The following is a 19,985-nucleotide window of genomic DNA, read 5'->3' as shown; positions in this document are numbered from 1 at the left end:
TGGCCCACAGCCACTCAACACAAGCACTTGCAAGGCTCAAAGACCCCATTCCCACAACATGCAGAATGAATGTGGTTTACAAAATACCACACAACAACTGCCACAAACATTACATTGGACAGACAAGAAGGAAACTAGGCATCATAATACACGAACATCAGCTAGCAGCAAAACGGCATGATGAGCTCTCCTTAATGTCAGTATATTCAGACAATGAAGGCCAGTTTAACTGGGACAAAGTAGCCATAAGCAGCCCAAGCCAAACGACGACACATGGGAATTCCTAGATATATGGTTCTCCACCCATACTTCAATCAACAAACGCACAGAATTGGACCCCATACAGAGCAAAACCAGAAATGACAGTTCTCACCATAACGGACCAGGCAGTATAAGTTCCAAGTGGAGCAGAATAACGTCGCTTCATTGGAGGCTCCACTAATCTTGTCACGTAGCATGGTGATGAAACATCAGAACTAAAACAGGCCAGCTCAGTGAGCAAATCAACAACCTCATCCACGGTCCGAGCTACAGATCTTTGCCAAAACTTTAAATAAAATACAGCTCAATGAAGCACTACTTGAAGAGGAACAGCATGCGTGAAAAGTACAGTGGCATAAAACAGAAGCCACGGGACCTTGAAAAGGAGGTCCATGGAACTAAGACAATTCATCAGAGGTATCAAGGTGGAATGCTGCAAAAGTCAGGCTCATCAGTCACGTGTTTGAAGCAGGGAGAAGTAGATCCGGGTCATTGAGGTGCTTTTAGCAGTCTTCAGGCAGTCAGTGAAGGTTATACAAAGGTCACTGGCTCTCCTTTGAGAGTGAAAGAAACTGCCAAAGGTGGAGAAATTTGGCTAAAGTACCACTTTTGGCACGAGTCCCAGAAATCATTCGTTTGGTACTTGAGAATGCACAGGAATGCAGCTCCAAAAGAGATTATTCAAACACCACTGGGTGAGCAGTCACTGAGTCAGTTGGTGACAGAGCAGTTTTGAAGGGGTTTCAAGGCTAGGTCAAGAGTGAAGAATTGAAATTGCTTTTAAAAGGAATTGACGTTTTAATCAGATATGGTGACCACAATGCCACTAATATCTGGATTGGTTGTTAAATCCGTAAGGTTGGAAAAAAAACCCAAAAAAACTCTCTGCACCCTCTATTAAATATCCCCCACGTGAACTTGTTTTCTGCAATAATCTTTACTGTAGCACCTTATCAAATGCCTTCTAGAAATCAAGGTAAAATATATCCACTGGTTAGCCTTTACCTGCAGCACAAGATACTTCTTCAAAGAACTCCAATAAATGAGCTAAACATCATTTTCTTTGACAAAACAATGTTGGCTCAGCCCAATTACCTTGAGTTTCTACGAGCCCCTTAATAATAGCCAACAATTTAGAATGACTTAGATGATGTGAGCGAAGACAGTAAAATTCATGGACAATACAAAGATAGAGAAGAAAGTATGTTGTGAAGAAGGCAGAAGGAGGTCACAGGCAAACATAGGTAAGTTGAACAAGTTGACAAAAATCAGGCAACAAGAATATAAATGTGAAATTTTCATTCAGGTAAGAACTGTAAAAGAAAGCAGGATATTACTTCAACACCAAGAACAACTGTAGACTATAGGCAATGGCCTCATGGTATTATCACTGGACAGTTAATCCAGCAAACCAGTTAATGCTCTGGGGACCCAGGTTCAAAACTGCACCATCTACCATGGTGGGGATAAGAGTCTGATGACCATTCTCAATTGTGGAAAAAGTCCATCTGGTTCATTAATGTTCTTTAGGGAAGGAAATCTTCCATCCTTACCTGGTCTTGCCTACATGTGACTCCAGACCCACAGCAATGTGGTTGACTTAACTACTGTGGCAATTAGGGATGTGCAATAAATGCTGGGCCAGCCATTGTCCTATAAATGCATTTTTAAAAAATGTACCTCTGTCCTGCCTTGAAAACAAACCCAGGCAGCTTGTTGTGGTTGTCAGCAGTCGGTGAAAAAGAGTCGACATGTTGCTGTACAACACAATGCTATATGAAACTCTCATCAGCACCAAGTGCCGAGCCACATTCACACCACACTATGGTCTGCAAGCAAATAGCCATATCTCGAAATCTAAGTACTCAGTTGAGTCCAGGGAGACTCCCTTCAGTCAGGGGTTCTAGCACAGTAAGTCAAGGGCAGTCTCGACATTAGTCTGAGGTCGTGGGCTTGATTAGTTAGTTGAGTGACGAAAGGGCACTTTGAGCGAGACCAAGGCCCTTCATTCTCCTGTCACCTTGCTACTGGTGTTGAGCACCAGTGGCTAGAGTGGTTTAGTGCAGGTCTGTGCACATAACCAGAAGAGTGCTCTACCTGGCCTTCCATGGCAGCTGCCAAACTCTCCAAGGACACAGCGAGATGCTCATAGACTTGAGGCAGCAGCATTAAATGCATGGCTGTATACCTGCAGCCTTCGTCCATATCGTCCACATCCCCAGTAAATCTGCCTGTCACTCCTGGGTCTGCTTGTGCATCTGTATAAAGGCCTGGATTGCTGACATAACAGGATCCTCTCCTGCCTAGGACCAAGCAGGTACCTGATCTTCAGCAGTGAAGCGCTCACCAGCCGTGCTCCTGGCTCTAATTTACTGGCATCAGCATTTGAGCTGGGAATGGGAGTAAGCATTAACAATGCTTCTTCTGAAACATCCCCGAGGCCTAAGGCAGATCAAATGAGACGGGGGAATTACTTGCAGGGTTGCACTCTTGACCGGAGACTCTAGAGATGCTGCTCGTACCTGAGGGAGACAAGAGAGAAATCGAAGGTTTTAGAGCAGATTTGTAGCTTGGGTTGCGGATGGTTCAGCATGGTAATGAAACAGCTGCGGAGCAACGAACCAGCTTGGCAAACCAACCAACTACAAAGAGAGAAATATTGTGACCAAGAGATAGAAGTTGTGGCACAATAATAACACATTCACCTCGTGGTAATGGGAGAATGGCATAACAACAAACAATGCTTTTTAACTGAGTGGCTGCGACATGGGTACCTCAGCATCACACAAGTGGTCTTGGCCTTCACCAGCCAGTGCCAAAACACCCTCAGGAGTGGAATATCTGGCACCCCCACCCATCCTGGCTCTTTCAGCCATATTATAGTCTGTTTGTTAACTGGAATGAGAAAAAAGGAGGGACTGAGTGAAGTGGCTGTAGAACCAGAGAGGAGGGAAAAGAAAAAAAAAGGTTTGGTAAGGGGGTGGAGAAGAGAATGCTAAAATGAAAGCGAATGTTAGTTGCTCCAGTATCACACGCTGTGCATTCAGCTGTGGAATTAATGCCTCAAAACTGTCGCTCCACTTCATTTTCTTCCTTAAAACCCAGCTTTCGATCATGTTCCCATTATTGCATTGTGGCTTAAACTTATTTTGTTTGGTAATGCCTACGAAGACTCCTCGGGACAATTCATTACATTAAAGGTGTTAGGTTGTAAACATTTATGAATGGCTTTTCTGTAGGCATAATCTCAAGATTTTCACATATTGGACAAAAAAAAAGTGTGAATGATGAAACATGTACTAATTTTGTCAACATATACAACAAGACATGTGAACAACTTGGTTGGGTTTCTTCAGATAAGAGTTATTTTAATGATGGATTATATATAAAGCAACTGGCATCCCTCTTTTACTAACCAATCTAATGCGCATATTCAAAATTATTTATACTTCGAGTCAAAACTAGATCTATATGAAAAATACAACCACTGATAAATTACAAATGAGTGCTGTTCAAGAGGTGACAGTGCAGTAGTTCAAATATCACAAGACTAAAAAGTCAGCTCCAGTTGGAGATCTGATGTTATAATTTATAAAATTATAACATTTATAAAATAGCCCAAGGACCATTTTCTTGAATGATTTTATTTTCAGTCTTTTACACAAATAACATTACAGTAAAAGCCCCATACAAAGGCCAAATCTTCCTTGCAACAATCAGAAATCCATACAGATCTTCTGTCTTAATTCTATTTCACAGTATATGAACCTTATGAAGGAATGGCAGTTGCAAACGTTTAAATAAAAATTATCCAGGAAGCATATATTTATAATCAGCACTTCATGAAAGAGCATTTGCAGTTAGGAGACATTTTAAGTGGAGACCACACATTATTACAACGGTGTTCTGCTCAGTTATAAACCATTTATAAATGATTATCCCCATAATAGGGGACATTTTTATAAAACGTCCATCACAGGATTTCAATAAGTAGTTCGCTCACAGAAAGTTTATTTCACATTCATTGTGTATGATAGTGTGTTATGCCATTAAGTTCAAATTCCTTGTTGGTGTCCTTCTTAAAAATCACATTATGTGCAACTGTCCTCAGCATTGAAATAAAAGCAAAATACTGTGGATGCTGGAAATCTGGGTCAGAGAATTCTGGAGAAACTCAACAGCTCTGGAAGCATCGCTGGATAGAGAAACAGAATTAATATTTCCAGTCCACTATGTATTTGTCAGACAGGAAAGGTGTTGTAAATTTTTTTTGGCAGGGGCAGAAACTCAGTGCAAATGACAAAAGGGGTTGTTAATGGTGAGGAAGGGGAAAAGAGATGCAAAATGTGTGTAAAGGTAAGGTGAGAAAATGAGGGAATGGCTCCTCTATACCAAGGAGAAACAAGACAGTGTTGTTGGGGGAGATCGGGGTTGGGGGTGGGGATGGGGAAAGAGACAGGGAGAGAAACACACAGACAGATAGGCAGCAACAGAGACAGAGTGCGAGAGAGAGAGAGAGAGAGAGAGAGAGAGAGAGAGAGAGAGAGAGAGAGAGAGACACACACACACGAGAAAAAGAGGAATAAAAAAGGCAGGAAAAATGGATAAGTCATAATGTGGTCAGTTTCTGAAATTACTGAATTCAAAATATTGAGGCCTCAAGGCTGGAAAATACCTAGACAGAAAATGAGATTTTGTTCTTTAAGCTTGCAATGTGCTGTGTTGGAACATCGCAGCAGGCCAGGATATATATGTTAGCACAAGAGCAAGATGGTTTAATGAAATGACAAGAAACTGGGAGGTCAAGGTCATTCCTAGGGATACAGAGGTGGTATTCCGTGAAGTGGTCACCTAGTCTACATTTGGTCTCACCAATGTAATGCAGACTGCATCATGAGCAGTGAATGCAACAGACTAGATTGAAAGAAGTACAAGTGAAATACCAGAACATAGAGGGAATAGTTCCTGCACGATGCTGACAGTGGAGAGGCAGGGAAGATGTGTTTGGTGGTGGCATCTTGCTGGAGGTGGCAGGGATGAACTTTTGAATGAGAAGACGAATGGGGTGGCAAGCAAGGACAAAAGGAACCTGATCACAAACAAAAACGGAATTTGCTGGAAAAGCTCAGCAGGTCTGGCAGCATCCGAAGAGAAATCAGAGTTAACATTTCAGGTTTGGTGACCCTTCCTCAGAACTGATGGTACTAGGAAATTGTTGGTTAATATGCAGAAGATAGGGTGGAAGGAAGGGGTCAGGAGTAAACGATAGGTGGGCATAGAGTTCAAAGAGAGAGAAGAGCAGTTGGACAGACAGGGAACCCTACTGTTGTCCTGGAAAAAGAGTGGAGCAGGCAGGTGCGATGGGGGCATTTTCAGTCGAGAAGAAAGGAATTCATGCTGGAAGCAGCCTGGTGGAGGTGACATCAACAGATTAGGGCAGCACAGTGGCTCAGTGGTTAGCACTGCAACCTCACAGCACCAGGGACCCGGGTTTGATTCCAGCCTCGGGCACCTGTCCGTGCAAACCCCGCACATTCTCCCCGCGTCTGCGTGGGTTTCCTCCAGGTGCTCCAGTTTCCTCCCACAGTCCAAAGGTGTGCAGGCTAGGTGGATCGGCCATGCTAAATTGTCCACAGTGTTCAGGGGTATGTGGATTATACTGGGATGAGTCTGGGTGGGATGCTTCAAGGGGCAGTGTGGACTTGTTGGGCTGAAGGGCCTGTTTCCACACTGTAGGGAATCTAATCTAATAAATGGCAGCGAGAGTGGAAAAAATGGAACTGCTTCTTTGCAGAAAAAGTGGGGTGTGTGAGGGGATATAGCTGAGGTAACTGTGGGAATCGGTGTGCTTATAACGGATATTGGTGAACAGCCTTTCCTCAGAAATGGGAACAGTAAAGTCAAGGAAGAGGAGGGAAGAGTCAGAGATGGACCAGGTAGTGGTGAAGATGAAAGAATGGAAATCAGAAGCAAAATTGATTAAATTTTTCTAACTGTGGACAAGAACAGGAAGCAGCTCTGAAGACATCATCAATGGATCGGAAAAAGAGCTGCGTATGGAATGTTCCACATCCTTCCCAAATTCTACTGGGATCCAAATGAAGCAATTTGTTAAAAAATGTAGCTTATTACTGGACTGTTGCAGTTTAGTATTAAAATAAATTAAATGATACCTGCCTGATAATGTGATTTCAGGTTTTTTAAGTAACTTAATATTTGACATTTAACAGGTAGATATTCAGCTGCTCCCATTTTATTCAGTAAGATTCTGCTCTATTGTTCAAAAAGTTGTTTGTCCAGTTACAAACAGTAAAAACAATTTTAATTTTCAAGCATGAGCCAATTGAAAACACTGCATTAACTTTAAAAAGCTTCACACATAATTTCCTGGTGATAGCTAGGTTTCAGAATGCAGAGATCTTAGTGACCGCCCAACATGACACTATTTGACATAATCCCATTGAACACTTCTAAAAGTCAATCATGTACATATTTTCAGCTGCATAGGCATCTATAGACTCTTTTCCAGTCAAAAATGAAAACTGCAATTAGCAATATGCTGCTTATAACACAACCATAAATATCTATTGCACAGGGATTTCATTTACAAATTATAATTTTTTCCAAACAGTATTTGATTTCTGCCCATATTTTTGCTCCAGAACAAGTAGATTTTCACATAAGCTAGGAGTCATTGCAATATCTTTCAAGCACCTAATAAAATATCAGATTAACATTAAAAATTCCAGATTTTGATGCCAATTAAAGTGTGCGATCCAAAAGAACACATTTTTAATAAATGCTAAATCACATTGCCTATATCACAGCCAATATCCATTGTCTCAGTACACTTCACATTTGGCAACAATGGCATAGCTGCAATGCTTGTTGTTTTTCAATGCATTAAGGTAAATATGCCTTCATTTTTAAAGAATAATGGATATTTGCTGTGACGCAATAGACCAAACAGATATGTCCTCATTTTTGGTTTCTACAATATTTGTGCTGTGTTCAAGCTCATTTCTAAGCTAGGAGATTGGAAATGCCCTGAAATATATCATTATTGTTTCACATCAATCTTAAACAAATAATGAACTAATTTATATTGAACCTGATATTTTGTGCTCTTTAGATTTGGTTCAGTTTTCGTGAATAGTAAATCATTTTTAATGCTACAGCCAAAAGCATAAAATTCCTTTTGACCAAACAGAACTCAACTCAAAAGAAACACATTCAAGTTGTCCGACATTTGTTTTCTTCAGGTTTAGATGAGCCACAGTTGCAGTCTACTAAAATTTCACCAGCCTGTTGGAAACCTTCTGAGAACTCCAAAATTGATGTAATTGTTTGATCTAAATGTAAAACTTCATTATTTTGAAAAAAAGAATTACATTTGTTGTGTTACAAGAACATATAAACTCATTATACTAATGGGTTTTAATGACCTTTATGTCACATAAATACAGAGTACATCACAGAATTTTACATCCAAAATACTTAGACCAGCATAAATGAAGAGCAAATGGATTAATGAAGTTAAAAAAGTTGGGCAAGTCATTAACATTTGTAATTGTTTGCAATTAAATGAGATATTTTAGTTAGAGAATACACCTGCGTCTTATATGTGCCAAGCATTATTCACAAAATGTTGTCAATTTCAAAAAGAATGTTAATTCATTCAGCAAGATAATTTTACTAAAGAGCACAACACAGGGTTGCCCACAATCCAACCTAATGATTTCTCTCAAGCATCGGCATTATATGGATCCCACGCACTTCCCCCAGATGCAATGAGACTGAAGGATCAGAGTTATTCCGAGTCATGCTGTGCAAATGCAACTAGCTAAAAATGGCACTGGTAGACATTAGGAGGTTGTTTGTTTGCCCTCTCAGACAAGAGATAGTGCATGGAGTTGTCTTTAAATCAAAATTCAAGCCAATAATCCAATAAACAAAGCTGAAGGGTGAATGAATGGCTGTTTTAAAAATTTATATTATGCACACATTATCAGTAAATTAAATAATTCAATATTGTAATACGCATTTACTTGATGTTAATACAACATCTACAAGGTATGAACAAACAATGCATTTGGAATTTATAGGAATATTATGCTTTGTATTTTAAAAGGCGCAGTATTAAACTTTCAATTGGAGAACAGCCTTTTTAATTGGTGAGTTCAGATTAACTTTTAATCAAAGTTTATTTCCCCTCTTTAACATTGCAGAATTTCACAAACCAGATAACTCTAGTCAAAACATGATAAAGTTTTAACCAAATAACTAATCTTGGAGAAACATTTACTCTGTACGTCCACATGCTCTTTCTGTTATCTACCCACTCCATCTACATCATTTTCAGAACAGGTTCATGATAAAATAAATCACATTATGGATGGTAACATTTCTCAATGTAGTGTGAAATAATAACATTGAAATTAATCTTCAACAAACCTGTTTAAAGTACAATGAATTTTGTCCATGTATACATTTAAAATTAAAGCAAATTAGCATTGTCACTTTCTCAAAGAATGTGTGTTTGTAATGCAGCTAGCATCAGATTTTTCAAACGTTTGAGAGGTTGGATTTGCAACTGCCACAATGTGCAAAGTGTTCAGACCCTCAAATAGAGCATAAAGAAAATAGGAATATGGTTGTCATGTTCTTCAGCAATGTTATTTAGCAACTTTTAGACATTCATAACTTCTTCAGTTTATCTTTATTTTTCTGAAATTTTTGATGAACAACTTTAAGAGTTGTAAGAAAGTTCCCAAGGAAGAGCACCAGGAATGTGAGAGCCAGGACAAAAACCTGAGGAGAGGAAACAGGTAAAATAAAAAGTGACAAAATCGCCCAGCATGGCTTTTAAAATCATAAAAGCAAAACCAACTATTTTTAAGCCAGATTGTTCCAAATCCTAACCATCACTGCATGTGTAACTATCTGTGGGAACACCCATGCACAATGTTTCCATCAATCCCAGCCAAAAACTCCCATTCAAACACGCATGTCAGCCTTTGCCCAGTGCATTCACACTTTGGAAGTGCAATAATAGAACAATTTGTAAAATGGAAGGAACCATCATATAATAACCATCATTTTGGAATGATTTTGAAAATAAATCACATTTCTTGTCTTGGAATACCATATTCTGTCTATTAAAGAAAGATATATTATTTGGGACAGAGATAGTAGGAACTGCCGATGCTGGAGAATGTGAGATAACACAGTGTGAAGCTGGATGAACACAGCGGCCAAGCAGGACAAAAACCCTTCAGAAGAAGGGTCCTGATCTGAAACGTCAAGCTTTCCTGCTCCTCTGATGCTGCTTGGCCTGCTGTGTTCATCCAGCTTCACATATATTATTTGCGATTGTTTACTATTTGGAACTGTTGTGGAGAGGTCAGAGATGGCATACTGTTGGTATGTTTTATTTAAAGTTACGAACTATGTCACTTTTAATACATATTTCTTGTACTAAGAGTTGACTCAGCTGATAGAATTGAATAGTTTGCTGCGATCAGGTATACACAAATGCACGTTATTGCATGGTATATAGACTGTGATTTCAAGAACTGAAGAATTATCTCTGTCCAGGCTAATGTCAAAGACACAAAGAATTAGAAACTGTTAACATCCATTACTAGACCATGAGAGTGAACTAGTTATTTGAGATTGCCAAACTACCTGATGGGTAGGAGTGCAGTTACTCACTGTTAAAAGGAAAACCTGTTGGGCAATTTCTGTGCCTCTCAAATCTATGTTAGTTTGGGCTTCAGAGTAAGAAGGTAATTGCATGGTTATGCGAAGGCTCCATGAATGACTTTCTGTTTCATTAGGCAGTTGATGATCTGAGATCAATGAAACATTGAATATAAAATGTCATAAATTGCAGGAAAAGCTTATACGTATGATTCAAGTTGCATAAATGACCAGTATTAATAATGGCCTTAAGTCTTTAAAGACCAGGTAAGAAATCAAGTATTTTACTGTAATACAATGATATTGTCATATCTCTCATGCCAACTTAATTGTATTTCTTAATAAAAATGGTATGTAGATAATTTCCTAAGGTATACAGTATGTCAGAAAGATTACCATTTATCTATCAGATGGGAAGACCAGGAGACTATACTCAGATTTACAATTAACTGATCTGCAGCAGAAGGACATTATCAGTTACTCAAGGCATGCTACATTATCAAGCATAATTTATACAATTGTATGCATTGAATGGTAAAAGCCTTTTGTGGTAAACCAACTAAAAGGTATCACCCAAAATATCTCAATTAGAATAGGTTTTATTAATTGAAACACTTCCAGTCAGAGGTCATGCAGAAAAGGTGAATCTCATGGTAGATACACTTGGGGAAAAAAAATTTATCAAAGCAGAAATTACTTTGATCTGCACTGTACTCACTTGCCATTCCTTGCACCGCTCATGTTGTGAAAGTCCAAAAAGTGTTACTGAATTATATAACTGCCAAAACTGTAAAAGTAGGATAATCAAAGTTACAAAATTATATTAACTAAGTATGAAAACACTTAAATCTGTTGCTTTTGGTCACAACTTTCCCCTCCTCTCCTGAAGTTCAGCACAGTTCCATGTGTTTCTTGTACTCATCTTGCAATTAGCTCTCTACAGTAGAAAGTCAGTTCAAAATTTGATATAGAGACATCACTGTAAAGTTCACTCTTGTCCTCTCTTGATGTGCTTCAAGATGTCTAGCTGAAAACTGAGGCCAACCTTATGCATTTGGTACCAATCAGGTTCTCACTCGTTGTCCTCCTAAAGAGCCAACCACAGTTTCCAGGAGACAAGTGGTGATCTACACTTCTACACACAAGTTTTGGTTTGGAGCCAAGGATAGTAATGACTGGGGTTCCTATTTCCTTGAATCACATCACTGACCAGGAATCGCTCTCGTTCTTACCACCGTTGATATATATTTGAAGGTCTAGAGATGATATTCAGCCTGTTTGGTCACATTTCAAAAACACTTCTCTTGGCCATCAGGTCCTACACTGCAAGTAGAATCATGAGCTTCTGGATCAGAGACGAGGATGTTACCTACTGCACCACCTGAACTCTCCAAGTTATTTGTAAGTATCAAAAAAAAATGGTCCTAACACTAATATTTCCAAGTGTCAATCTTTTACCCTCCAGTCTGAAAAACAACAATTCACCATGACTTGCATTTATCTCCTTTGAAGCCTTTAAAAATTTGAACTGTTACTGATGCTGTTTTCTCGCCTTACTGTGCACCTACAAGCATCCATAGTTTTCTTTATCCCAGACAGGCCCCACTCCATCTCTTACTACCTGCTAACTATACAGCCTGATAGAAAGATTTTGCATTCTTTCATGTTAACTGCTATTCTATTCTAATAGCCCCTCTTTGTCAGTCTTACTTTCCTCACAACTATTTTATTTGGCTGGTTCATACTTGAAGAATTCACCAGATGTGCATGACACAGACTGTCCTTTTAAAGTTTAATTAGGTTCTCTCAATCCCTCTCGTTCTCCAAGGGGCAAAGCACTTTTCACCCCCATCTTTCTCTTCAGATGTAATGTACCTAGTTTACACCTGAAATTTCTACTCCTTTTAAAAACCATTGTACCATTATGCCTTTTCCAGCTAAACCTTAGTCTGATTTTACTTCGGCTGGATACCCTCATATCCTCTTGAGATTAGTGTTCTTCCAATTTAAAAAAAGTTTATTTTAGATTGTTCCCATAGTTCAATATTAATAATCTAAACCTGATATAGTCCAAAAGACCATTCTGACCAAAGTCTCTTCAACAAGGACGCAGTCCACGTGGAACCCCTCCAGTGCACATAAAGGTCTTTTGACCCATCAAGTCTGCACTGAAACCCAAAACAAAATCTCCATCCTATCTTCATAACCCCACATTTACCATGGTTATTTCACCTAGCCTGCATATCCTTGGATGCTAGAGGGAAATTTAGCGTGGCCAATCCACTTTACCTGCATCTTTGGACTGGAGGAGGACGCTGGCAAAAACCCAGACAGACATGGGGAGATCGTGCAAAATCCACACAGATAGTCACCTAAGGTTGGAATCACACCCAGGTCCCTGGGGCTGTGAGGCAGCAGTGCTAATCACAGAGACACCATGCTGCCCACAGACAGCACCTGGACGACCTAAATCCCCAACATCAGATCCTCATCCATCAATGTCTCCTATTTGGGCCAAAAATATACTTCTCAAAAACTACAAAAAACATACTGCTCAAGGAAACTCCACTGAATAACCTTTAGAAATTCCTTTTACCCCCCACCCTTCCATTTACTTTAATATATTCCCACCATTATGTGGTTAGTTAAAGTCCTCCAGTACCACATGTCTACTCTTCTTGCACACACAATTTCTCCTCTATAGTCTCTCAATATTTTCAGGCTTACAGAAAACCCCAGGAGTCCTCAAATCTAATCAAATGATTCAATTTTTAACCTCTCAAGGCTTTCCTTCATTTTCAACACTACATTCTGCCACTGCATTCTTCCCAGTTATCCCTTGCTACCTCTTCCAATCCTTTACATCCCTGAACATTATTCATTCCCTCCAAAATCAGATTCCATGAGATATATTTGAAAACATTTTCCAATCATTACTAGCAAAGACAGTTATACTTACGTGACCAAAGAAAAGAAACGGAAGAAGAAAAGTTAAACCTCTCCACATCCATGATTGAAATCCTTCTGCAATTATAAATACAGTATGGATAATCAGCATATGAGAGCGTCAATGTGAAAATTCTTAGCCTTGCGTCAAATTTTGGGAGTTTAAACATAAATGCAAGAATACAAAACTTCTGTTCCTTACAGTTAGAGAAAAATAATTATTTCACCTGGTCTATATGGTAACTACATACTCCAGTATGTAGGGTCTTTCCTTTTTCATTTATGTACAAACAAGAGAAAAAAAATCAGCAAGTGGAGTGTAAGCCTATATGTAATTTAGTTTTATTTTCTTTGAATTTGGACAAGATTCTAAGCAATAAAGTTGGGCATTTCTATACTCCAGAAGTGGACCTGCTTATGAAGATGCTTGTTTGAATTGAGAGAGCTGTGGCACGAGGAAGAAAATTCTCCACGTTCTCTCCCAATGATCCCAACAGGACAGCCTAAGGGTTGAAATTATACTTTCTCACTGCAAACAGGAGAATGCTGTGGAAGTTTTATTTAAAATTCAGACACTAGGGATAACATACTATATATCATAAGTTAAATATCAGTGACAGGAACAACTATGATATATGGTCGAGTTTCACTGTGCACCCAACAATGTTACAAACTAGATACCCAGGTTTTAAGCCATAAGAGACTAGTGGGCAAAATTAAAGCACAGGGGACGTAATGCAAAGATTAAGAACTGTTTCTAGTCTGTCAACCAGAGTGGGGATAAATGCCAGATGTCCGGAGGTGACTAGTGGTGAACTATAGGGATCAATGCTTGGGCCCCAGTTATTGGTGGCATATGTAAATGACTTGGAGGAGGGAACCAAATGCATATTTTGAGGTTTGCTGATAAAACAAAACTATGGGGGGGGCATTATGAATTGTGAAGATGATGGAAGGGGGCTTCAAGGCATTCCAGACAAGTTCAGCGTTTGGGCAAATACATGGCAGATGCAGTATAAATGTGGATAAATGTGAAGTTAAACACTTTGGCACAAAAAAAGACAGATATGCAGTGTCTTAATTAAATGGGAATATATTAGGGAATGTACACAGGGATCTGGATGTCATTGTGCATCAGTTAGTGGGAGTAAAAAGGTAGGTGAAAGCAATTGGGAAAGCAAATGGTATGTTGCCCTCCACTGCAAAAAGAATGCCAGTTCAAAAGTAGAGATGCCTTACTACTTTAATAGAGGGCCTTAGTGAAACCACACCTGGAATACAGCAAAGGTTCACTAACCTATACCAGGATGACCAAACTGTTGGAACAGGAGTGTTTGGTTTGACTGGACCTGTATTCATAAGATATTAGAAGAACGAGTGGGGCTCTGATTGAAACGTATAAAATTTTAAACAGGGCTAGACAGACTGGGTGCAGCGAGGTAAAACAAGGAACTGTGTGTGCTGGTGATTTGAAACAAACAAAAACAAAAGCAAAAACAGAAATATAGAGGTTCAGACCTGTTCTGTAGATGGTTCATAGGACTTGAAACGTTTGCTCTATTTCCTCTCCACAAATGCTGCTAGACCAGCTGAGTTTCTCCAGTAATTTGTTTTTGTTTGTTCTAGATGCAGGGAGGATACTTACCCTATATGGCGAGCCTAGAACCAGGGTTACAGTCTGTCCGTCCTCCCTGGACTGACCGATCCGCTCCCTAACTCCCCACTTACGTTCACCTTCACTGGCTCTAACCCCACCTCTTTGACCTGTGACTCCTCTCCACCTATCTTTGATCTGCCTCCCTGTCTCCCTATTTATTTCAGAATCCCCTTCGCCTCCCCCATTTCTGAAGAAGGATCCTGACCCGAAACGTCAAAGTTTCCTGCTCGGCCTGCTGTGTTCATCCAGCTTCACACCATGTTATTACAGCCTCAGGATATGGGGTAGGCCATTTAGGACTGAGAGGAAGAAATTTTTTTTCACTAAGAGGGTGGTCAACCTGTGGTATTCTCTATTATGGAAGGCTTGGGAGGCTAGGTCAGCCAGTACATTCAAAGAAGAGATTGATAAAATTTAAGATATTAAAGGCATCAAGGGGTATTGAGAGAAAGTGGGAATCATATTGAGATTATCTGATCAGAGCTGATCATGAGTGGTGGAACAGGCTTGAAGTGTCAATTGGCCTATTCCTGCTCCCAGTTTTTGTTACTAAAGAAAAATATTCAGTGAAGATGGTGTGACTAATTCACCTAAATAGATTTTGATCATTTTTTATTGCAAAACTGCTGTAGTGGATTCAAATTAGGAGCTGAGGAAACTTATCCATACTACATCAAGCAGACATTGCTATAAATGAAATCAAATTATGCAGATATATCAAATCTACAAAGCTGAAAGCCTTTATATCTAAGCAGGTTAGAGAGAATGGCTCCAAGAGTAGCTGAGAATGCAAAAACTGGAATGTCAATCTGAACAGATCAATTGAAATCAACTGCCATCAGTTGAAACAGTTCAATGTAGCAACACACTGCTACTATTCAATGGCAACTGAGGAGAGAAAATAAGTACCAGCCTTGCCAGTGTTACCCACATCCCTAGAATTATTATTATTAATAGTAATAATAGTAATAGAATGCTAGTGTGACTCTTGCCACAAGAATGGAAGTAAAATCTAACGCACGTGAAATCCATGCAGGCCAACAATCAATATTGAGCCATTCGTCCCAGAAAGATGATGGACACCAGCTCCACATTCCCTTACCCTGTGGCTCAGTGTTGCAAATATTTAACATTGTCAGAAGACGGATTACTGCTACAGCACATACCTACTGTAAGGTCCATGTGATCTCTTTCCCCCAAGGCCCTCAACCTATAAAGACAGCCACTCTGGTAATAATACTGCAGGAACTGTACACAACCTGCAAGAAAATGGATTCATAAACTTAAGAAATTATGCATAATCTGAGAACAATCATAAAGGGGAAAAATACAATAAATATCAATGGATATATTCCACATTGTAACTATTAGAGGGTTCTAAGTATTCGGATTACCTTGCTTACAGAACAACATTGATAAAAATTATTTGAGTTTTTCTGCTCAGTAAATGCAAATGTTAAATCTGTTCCAACGTACAAAGTCCAGAACATTGCCCAAGAAGATACAATATTGAGGTTGATTTCTATTCTTCCCCATTTACTTATTATTAATGGAGAAGTTGATGGTTTTTACTCAAGAACAACGTTATTACTTGCTTATAGTTAAAATCTCATCACAAATGTACCTTTAGTTGCTGGATATAAAATTCTTCTTCCTGAACCCAAGAACAGGGAAATTGTACAGATGTTTATTTCCCATCAAGTGCATCAAAGTAATATTTGTCTTAGATCTCATGGAAAATATTATAACAAAATCAAAATTAAAAGTAAGGCATCTTTCCTTGGGCTGGTGAAATGGGAAATTAAATACGTATAATTTCAACAGCACAGTTGAAAGGGGAATGTTGGACTTTGACAGTAAAAAGTCACTCATCTTCAGGACAAGTAAATTCTTATTGTCACACTTCATGCACAATCCACAGCCCAGAGAATACCCCTGATCTATGTACCTAAAGAAAGCTCAAAAAGACGGAGGAAGAAATTGCATGGAATTACTCATTTAAAAAGAACTGCTTTGCTGAAAGTAAACAAATGACATAAAAGAAACCAGAATAATGTTAACAACTGATCGACTTAGGGCTGTCTTTTATTAATTTTACACAATTTCTATAGGAAGCAAGGTTCAACTAACTTTACATGAATATAAAAATTTTAGCACCATGTTTCAAGGAATGAGGCCACAATTGTAGTCAGCCTGACTGGAAACACAATTGATAACATTCATGCTCCAACTGATTACCAAAATTTGCATATTGCTACAAGGTCAATAAACACTTGTTTCTTACAAAGAAATTTGCTCACAAAATTAAGAAGGCACAGAAAACAAAATACTTACTTTGATAAATGGAAAATGCTAGAAATTGGCTGCGAAACATCTGATACATTAACCCATTAGGCCTTAAGAATGAAAGAGATGAATATTAACAAAAAAAAGTTCAGAATTGTTTTCTGATCATTTATATGAGCTCTTAGTTCACATTGGCATTCAAATAATCTTTAAAAGCACAAGTTTTTAAAAAGTGCAGCAAACTACACTAATAAAAATAATCTAGTCCTGAGAACTTTTCCTAGTTTTCAGTCATTAATTCCACCAACCTTACTTTCCTAAAGATTTTTACCCACTGACCGAGCTATTGTGGCTCGAGTAGAAGTTATTCTTCACAACTTCAAGTAAAGTGACCATTTTGTGTGAGAGTCTTGACAGCAAGTGTTTGCAAGTTACTTAATTGCACAAATGGAATAATTAACTGTTCAAATCCAATCATTAAAACAGGGCTAAGTCATTTAGCCACTCAGGCCTGTTCTGCAGTCCAATTTGATCATGGCTGATCTGTTTTTCAACTCCATTTTCCTAGCCTGCTTCTTGATCCCCATATGTGTTGTGTGATAAAAATCTAATAATCCTATTTTTGAAATGTTCAAGTTACCCTACCTTCAACAGATTTAAGGGAGAGCTCCTCAACTGCACTAAAAACTTTGTATGTGGCATTGCTTCTGGAGATTATTTCTGAATGGATTAACTCGAATTTAAATGTAAAAGTTCTAGAGCTCCTAGAAGAGAAAATAATTTCTATGCATCAAATCCTTTAATCACCTGAAGCAATTTAAATAGATAACACCTTGATCTTCTTTATTCAAGGGAATATACAAGCCTGGAGGATGCAACCTATCTAAAAACATTTAGCTATCCTTTGTGAAGAATCTGCACTGCATTCTCTGCAAGGACATTATATCTTTCCTGTGCACTCAAAACCGAATACAGAACGTCAGATGGGATTTACCTAGTGCTTAACAGAATGGGACATTATATTCATCCTTTAATATTCCACCTTACTTGAGATAAAGGTTAAAATTCCAGCTGGTGTCTGCACGAGTACTTCCAGAAGAGTCAAAAGAGTGATCAGTTGTATCGTTTATATATTGGTTAATTCTCATCATCTCAGTTGTGACATTATAGCTAATTGCAATACTCTACCACTGTGTTCGCTGAAACTAGCAAATTCAGCACAGAATGAGGAAGGAACGTTTCTAATGGCATGAGCAAATATCATGCTTAACAACTGGAGGGGGGAAGGATTTCACTGTATATATAACTAGATAATTGACCATGAATTTCCCAATAAATTAGAATGTCTGGAGTGTACTTTTCACCAGTGTTGTTGGGGGAAACAAAAAAAAACTTACCATGTTAACATTACCCCAGACAGAAATGTTGACACATAATGATGAGACACCCACCAGCCCTTGATTCTACCAAAGAAAGAAACAAAAGTGAAGATTAAAGGTTCTTGAAACCAAATTAACAGCTTATTAAAGATAACAAAGTTTGGAGCTGGATGAACACAGCAGGCCAAGCAGCATCTCAGGAGCACAAAAGCTGACGTTTTGGGCCTAGACCCTTCTGCTTGGCCTGCTGTGTTCAACCAGCTCCAAACTTTGTTATCTTGGATTCTCCAGCATCTGCAGTTCCCATTATCTCTATAACAGCTTATTAAGTCACTTGTAATGTGACATTACCACTCAACTTTTCAAAATATCAAAAAGCATTTAAAGCAGATGGAAGCTCTCAGGCACCTCAAGATAAAAATTTTAACAAAGATAAGAAAGCTAAGATTGAATTAAAAATCATTTGTGCATGTCCAATGCAAAATCTTTTAAAAATTAGAAGTTGTAATTCAGGCCATTTCATATAATTAATTTCAGTTATAAAACTGCTAGAAATATGAAATGCCTACATAATATACGTTAGTTTACACATTTTTCATGGTATCATAATGGTTAACATTACTGAATGTGTAATCCAGACATCTGGATTAATGAAACCAGTCACTTAAAATACAAATTTACTGAGCAGCTTGGGAATTCAAATTCATTTAATAAATTGAATCTAGAATAAACGTTAATTTCAATAACGCCAAACATGAAATTATTGGATTATTGTAAAAACATCCATCTAACTTACAAACATCTCTTAAGAAAGAAAGCCTGTCTTCCTTATGCCATCTGACCCATATGGCCTATCAAGCAGGGATAGCAGTGGAATGCAGCTGTTACAAGGAAAAGTCTAATAATAATTTAAACTAAAAAAATCCAGCACTGAACCAAGGTCTGAAGACAAAGATGCATCCAGGTTAGTTAACGGCAAACTCCTCTACGTCAATATCTGGGGTTGTATCAACATTGGTACAACAGACCATTCAAGAACAGCTTTGTTAAATGGTAAGTCCTGCTTGATATTAATGTGAGCATTTATTCCCTTGATAATAATGGTGAAGAGAGGGGAATGCAATGTTGCTAATATCAGATTGCATTATGTATGCCCAGCTTTGATTCCATGATCATGGCTCAATGTCACAGGCCTTTATCACCATCCATATGCATCTTCTATCCCACTGGCAGGACAGACCCATGAGAAATGACACGGCAATAATGTATAAAGTCAGGGGAGTATGCCCAGGGAGATACTCAACACTTATATTCAGACTCCATCCAGACTTACGGAATTAAATCAAGAATGGACCAGTGTGTTTTCGTCTTACCGTATGACAAAGCAGTACTGCTTCATGTACCACCCAGAGCAGCAACCTTTCTTGGGGGGGGGGGGGGGGGGGGGAGGAGAGGAGGAGGAAGAGGCGACACACAGAAAGAGAGTTTCAACATCCATCACCAAGAGTACTACAGTAGCAACATAGTCCTGACCATACAAGAACACAGCCGTAACACTGGGCCTGACAAAATGTGATTCAGAACAATTTTGCAGCTCACAAACAGACTTCCATGATACAGCGTGGGATACTTGCAGCCTTGCATCCTTCACTTTACTGTTAGCACTGAGTCAGGGAATTAACACTGGTTTAATGAAAAAGGTGCGGAAGACCTGTTATCAGGCATACCTAAAGATGAGCCACCAACTTGGTGAA

At 38.8% G+C, this 19,985-nt stretch overlaps 1 protein-coding gene across 5 annotated transcripts in view; it reads right to left on the bottom strand.

The window, feature by feature from the left end:
• Positions 1-3,916: 3,916 nt before the first annotated feature.
• Positions 3,917-19,985, bottom strand: part of LOC125464119 (transmembrane protein 120B) — a 65,797-nt gene continuing 49,728 nt past the window's right edge. For 3 of the 5 annotated variants that reach the window (XM_059655053.1, XM_048556202.2, XM_048556201.2), the window contains 6 exons: positions 18,250-18,315; positions 16,901-16,962; positions 15,733-15,825; positions 12,923-12,987; positions 10,682-10,750; positions 3,917-9,072 (listed from right to left, as the gene is read on the bottom strand). In XM_059655053.1, the coding sequence (XP_059511036.1) occupies positions 8,959-9,072; positions 10,682-10,750; positions 12,923-12,987; positions 15,733-15,825; positions 16,901-16,962; positions 18,250-18,315 (469 nt within the window). In that variant the 3' untranslated portion in view covers positions 3,917-8,958. Of the gene's footprint in view, positions 9,073-10,681; positions 10,751-12,922; positions 12,988-15,732; positions 15,826-16,190; positions 16,221-16,900; positions 16,963-18,249; positions 18,316-19,985 lie in introns of all 5 variants that reach the window. The other 2 variants (XM_059655052.1, XM_059655051.1) reach the window with 1 other exon arrangement.

Source organism: Stegostoma tigrinum, chromosome 26 (assembly GCF_030684315.1).
Source record: "Stegostoma tigrinum isolate sSteTig4 chromosome 26, sSteTig4.hap1, whole genome shotgun sequence".
In the NCBI taxonomy this organism is placed as follows: Eukaryota; Metazoa; Chordata; class Chondrichthyes; order Orectolobiformes; family Stegostomatidae; genus Stegostoma; species Stegostoma tigrinum.
Note: the sequence above shows the minus strand (reverse complement) of the source record. Positions and strands in the feature narration are given on the sequence as shown.